Raw genomic sequence first — 5,557 nt, 5'->3', positions numbered from 1 at the left:
CAAACACACTTGAACGCGTCTACAGAAACGTAAATTCTGTCAAGGCGAGCATTAGAGCAACACTGAAAATGAGTGAAATGTATACTGTCACCTTTTTCCTGTCCCACATCCACAAGATTATATTCAGAAACCAAATCGGTAAGTAATGCAGCACTAGGGTCATATCTCTTACATACCACTGATCGGTTCTCATCCCTACAAACACAATTAAAATCTCCCAACAATATAATTTTGCGGTCCGTGCACAAATGTTCAACTAATGACAGAAAGAAAAGCCTTCTATCGCGCTGCTTTATGGGGGCGTAAACACAAATAATCCGCCACTGTACACCTGAAATTGTGAGATCACAGCATATAAGTCGCCCCTCGTCATCTATGCAATAAGACATGGCTGTCATCTCTAGCGTGTTCGCCAGGAATAGCATACAACCTCCGGATAAGCCTCTCGCGTGGCTGACAATAATGCTGTATTCCGACAAAAAAGGCTCGAGAGCAGCTTCTGTCTCTTCATCAGAGGACAACTTTGTTTCCTGGATAGCGGCTACACGTACGCTCCATTTCTTTAAGAGATGCCGTACCTGCTGTTGCCTCCTACGATTACGCATACCCCTAACGTTGAGGGCAGCGACTTGATATGCTGCGACGCTCGCCATTTTTGGTGCCAGTCTTAACAAACGCCATCCCCTGGAATGGAGTGGCCCGCCTCCAAATTGGCGGCCTCTCGGGCAGACATCGCCCTCCTCTTTAACGCCGCCCTTCCCGTGGCCTCTACACATTGTGCCTTGTGGTCAGCGCCATCGATACACACCTCGTCAGTATCTGCTGGACGTTTCAAAGGTGCGGTGCTGTCCATGTCTTCCTCTGAGACAGCCAAGGCCTCGGCCCACGAACCCGAGGGGAGCACATCACTCGCTGCCACACTGACAGCCGACAGAGAACCGGACACGCCAGAGATCGACGCCACACACGGCTCACCGTTACACTCCAACGACGAAGCAGAATCATCAACAGAGGAGGATCGGCGAGCATTCACTGGCTGTATCGCCTCGACTGACTCCACAGGAGGCATATCCGGACGTTGTCCTGTGGCGACGAGGTGTTCCTGTGCAGCAAGCACAGCAGTCTCTGTAGCACTCACGGGGGGCCCGGGTCCGGCGGTCTTCGTTCTGGAGGCGCGGATACTAGATGGCCAGTCACTTCGGATTCCGTGTTGATTTGAGGTTTTGAAGTCTTCTGTTCCCCATCTATTCGATGCTCACGACTTAGTTCTCCGGTCTCGTCGACAACCTCAGACACATCCATGATGTGTTCTGATGCCACGTAATCTTCCCGTGACCACTGGCCTTGACGCAGCCTGTCAGCGTAACTCAAGACGCAGTTCTCCACAGTATGACCAAAGCGTCGGCGCTGGGTGCATCGAGGCGTGCGACACTGGCGCCGTACATGTCCAACCCGGCTGCATCGGAGACACAGTGGAGGTCTCCCTGGGATAAGGACTAATGCCTGCACGCCATAAACATTAAGTGTGTGTGGAATTGTGCTTGCTGACACTCCATCCTTGAGTGTGAGGGAGATTTCACGGTTCGCCGTTTCCATATGCTCCATCCCTGGGCACCACCACTTTTCACGCTCCACAGACTGAATCGTGCCATAAGGCTCTAATGCTTCCACAATCCTCCGGTGCTCCATATAGCGGGGAAGCCAAAGGAGCTTAACCTTGACGTTCTTAGTATCCGGGTCAAACACCATGCACCTCAGTCCTTTGACAGGAAACTCCGCTTTGTTAACAAGCTTCTGTTTGGAAGAACTGCTCTCGCAGGTAACCATCCACACGTGGCTCATTTGGTATTGACCAATGCCCAAAATTTCCCGGAGATCCAATATCTGTGCGAGTGCGTCACGGAAGTCAGGTGCTCGGTACGGGCGACTCTTAAGGTCAGCATGCAGGAAAACGGTATTAAGGACAACATTACCGGTAGGCAATCGGGGAAGGACAACTTTGTACGAATCCGTAGTGTCCTGAGACGTCGGAAGACCTCGGCCAACGGCCGATGCGCTGTTTCCAGCAAGGAGCATGTTGATGCACAGCCGCACAGAACGGCTTCAGAAGCCGCCATGCCAGCTCGATGATTTGGAATGAACAAAGGCGCGCCTAGTAAATACATCGTCTTCGTTCGCTCCCACCTTCCTCCCTTCTCTTACGGTGAGGTTCAGGTGTCCACCGAGATATGCGAGACAGATACATTTCCTTTCCTCAAAAACCAATTTACCGACGAGCAAGGCGTAGAACCGAACGGGCGATGGCGTTCTATGGAATGCCTGGCAGCGTTGCAAGACGCTGTCGCGTTTCACTCTTAGAGGCGATGCCTAACATCTTAACAACGCATCAGTGACACAAGCAGCAACACCGCGCTTACGGCTTTCGCCTTACCGCACTTTAGGTCAACAAAGTGCCTCCTGAATTTTTTTTCGACCACCTGGGGCTTCTTTAACCTGCACTGCCATCGCACATTAAACGGGCCTCTAGCATTTCGCCTCCATCGAAATGCGACCTCCGCAGCCGGGTTCGAACCGGCGTCTTTTGGTCAATAGCTGAGCACCATACACACTGAGCCACCGTGGTGGCTAACTCGCAGGAACTAAAATTAATCGATGGAGTTTCCAGCACAGGTGCGAATAGAGTTCTAAGTCCTGCGTACTCATCAGAAACCTTTTCTACACCGAAAGAAGCGGTCAGAGCCGCGTCACGTGTCGTCAGTCGTGGCCGTCTGTTCTGAACTTCGAAAAACTGCCTCTAAGGTGAGTAACCGCCCAGAATTCCCTCCGCAGCTTGACACAGAGCAGTGATAGCGACAGCTTTACACCACCCGCCCCGAGGTGACTCGGGTCACGAGGCCACTATCACATGCATGGCAGCTATCGCTGTGCAACTTGTCCATGAGTGTCTCATAGCGCATTCCCACGCTGAGGCGCGAGCGTCATGACCGTGGCTGCGGTGCGGTTTTTGCGTGAGCCGCGGCGGCCATGCATTGTGTACAGTAAAGCGCGTCTGCGCCACCACTTTTCGCACTCAACTCTATATCGAAGGAAAAGATTAGCTCGCTGTTATTTTTGCGTCTCTATATATAACGCGCAAGTTTTGTTTCCTTTTAGTCGCGATCACCTCATCTCCGTGAGTTACCCTGCACCTCTTTAACATGTTTCTAGGTCCTTCTACAGGCAACCGCTTCCACCCTAGTGGTTTATTCCCATGCGCTTGCCGTCCGCCTGGCGCCGTTCCAATCTAAGCGTGCCTGACAGCTTCAGTGCGGGCATTTTTCTTTTAACGCGCGCAGTTCCTGCAGCGGGCGAAAATGAGCCGCGCGGCGCCAGTGGCCCGTTATCGCTGTTGCTCTGCACCCATCCATGCATTTGCACTCGCATTCTAACCAGCATGGCGTATACAGGGAACACGGCCCGCTACAAAGCTCTGGGAGGAATGCCAAACGGCTCCACCACATGAGGCGGATGCGTGCGACGCGCCCGCACCACCCGCCCTGAGCATCGGCTCCTCCGCAGTGGCCACTTGATGCCTCTCTCCCCTCTCGTTCCAGCACACACACACTCGTGGCCGCACAAGTGGAATGGCCTCGGCGAAGCACATGGGCGCACGCGCGCGCGCTGTCTGCGGCCGGCAACGTTTCTGTCCTTCACCTCGCTCGCAGGGCGTGGGCGGCGTTCTTTGACTGTAGACCGGCCTTCGCCCGCTTAGCTTGCCTTGCTTGCTTTCTTCTTTCTTTTTTATACCTTCCACAAGCGTTGGGCGCCCGCCACCGCCGAGGGAGGCGGGTATATCAGCCTCGCGCTCAGGCTTGGCTCGATCCGAGGCTTTCAGCGAGCGCGCGCGTAAATTGGACCGTGGCGAAAATTGGAGGATCGGGAGCACGCGGCCGCCGGTGAATATGCATGAACCGCGGGCGCGCTAAATTAAGTCTCTTGGCTACCGGCCGCCCCTCGCACATTGGCAGCGGCAGCGCGCATTTAATCGACGGGAGCGCCGCGGGCGCCGACATGCCGGTGCTGTGCTCTGTATGGCCGTCCTGGGTTGATACTGTACGTCGACCCTCGAACATAGGAAGAAGTGCGCGCCGCACTTTCCCCGTATATCAGCCACCGATCGGGCGCTCAGGACGGTGCACGCGCCACGGTGATGCTTAACACCGGGAAGCACTTGGTGCGGGAAAAGTGCCAGTATATGCATGCATTCGCGTGCCGATTGACGTCGATGGACTTTAAATATTCGCCTCATGCGTGAGGGATACCATATATGTACGTGCGCCCACACGTTCCCGGTGCTGTGCGCACAGCACCGAAATAGAGCATATGCCGGTACCAGTATGCAGGTGGTAAGCGGCCCTAAACGAGAAGGAAATAACCGAATCAACGCTGACATGCGTCAAGGCATGTCCAATTTGCTTGTTTTGATAAGTCTGATAAAATAAAAATGCTGAAAAACAGACAGCGGCGCAGGGAATGTTCGACAGCGTGATTCGCGGTAAGCCCATGGCTGGACATAAACGAATTTCGCTGAAAAGTTGATGAAAAATCAGAAATTGAAAAGGGAAAACTCGAAGCATACTAGTTTACGGCCGCTTTGCCAACTTACTTTCGCCGCAAGAACCGCCTGGGATCGCCAATCGTGCATCAAAAGGGGCGCCATACTGCTTTCAGGGGTACGCTCAACAGAGCATTCGTGAGCTGCCGAAAAAGCCTGTGATGGTGAGTTCTGTTTCCATGCACGGAATCCCTCCGGCTTGAACCGGGTTGGCATTTGTCAAACGGACTGTTCATCCGGCAGTTTTCTTCGCTGCCTGTATCGCCGGTGCAGAAAAATGCTAGCAAGTGACTGACTGGATGCATATCCCTCGACTAAGGCTTTGAATGAGTATACGCATTCATGATGGTTCGACGCGCTTAACTCTTTACAGAACAAAAGACGAAACAACGACACCAACACTGTTTAGTCTCTTGTTCTGTAAAAAGTTAAGCGTGTTGAACCATCATGAACAACCTACTATAGGCCCAATTGTAGGCATTTCATACGCATTCAGTGGACGCTGATTTATTCCGAGGGTATCCAGAGCAGTTTTCATCAAGGACGTCATCTTCCAGCGCGTTAAAAAAAAAACCCTGCTCCCCTTTACCGCAGTGTATTATGGGGAAGGTAGTAAGAGTGCTGGAAACGTTTGAAGCGCCTTTATCGATGACCACGTGGTGCCAGTAAAATTAAAGCGGATATGTGATTGCCCAGTGTGTTAGTGCATTCGCCTGACGGTCTGGGAAAGGACAGAGGTTTTACTATGTGGCAAGAAGCTCCTGGGGACCTATTCTAGCGTGCTGAGGTCGTGGTATTCATTGATGAAGGTTGAGACCAATTTGCAATGGCTGCGCCTTAGATGGAAGACGCAGTAAATCAGACATGGCATTATTTCACGGTCATGACCATTTTAATGCTTTTCGGCTGGCGCCGAAACTGCCCAGCAGCGTTCGTGTGGCTTTCGTGAAACGGTTCTAGAAC

The 5,557-nt window shown here is 52.8% G+C and overlaps 1 protein-coding gene across 1 annotated transcript; it reads right to left on the bottom strand.

The window, feature by feature from the left end:
* Positions 1-1,134: 1,134 nt before the first annotated feature.
* On the bottom strand, positions 1,135-2,076 carry LOC149350930 (uncharacterized). Its single transcript, XM_089575579.1, has one exon. It carries the CDS (start codon positions 2,074-2,076, stop codon positions 1,135-1,137), a length of 942 nt encoding a protein of 313 aa, XP_089431705.1.
* Positions 2,077-5,557: the final 3,481 nt, after the last annotated feature.

This window comes from Amblyomma mixtum, chromosome 3 (assembly GCF_055824585.1).
Source record: "Amblyomma mixtum isolate Tamu chromosome 3, ASM5582458v1, whole genome shotgun sequence".
Lineage (NCBI taxonomy): Eukaryota > Metazoa > Arthropoda > Arachnida > Ixodida > Ixodidae > Amblyomma > Amblyomma mixtum.
The sequence above is the reverse complement of the archived record's forward strand: the minus strand, read 5'-3'. Positions and strand labels throughout refer to the sequence as shown.

What these genes read in the sequence shown, in the direction of transcription:
- LOC149350930 (XM_089575579.1), bottom strand. Translation starts at nt 2,076, where the DNA reads ATGCTCCTTGCTGGAAACAGCGCATCGGCCGTTGGCCGAGGTCTTCCG.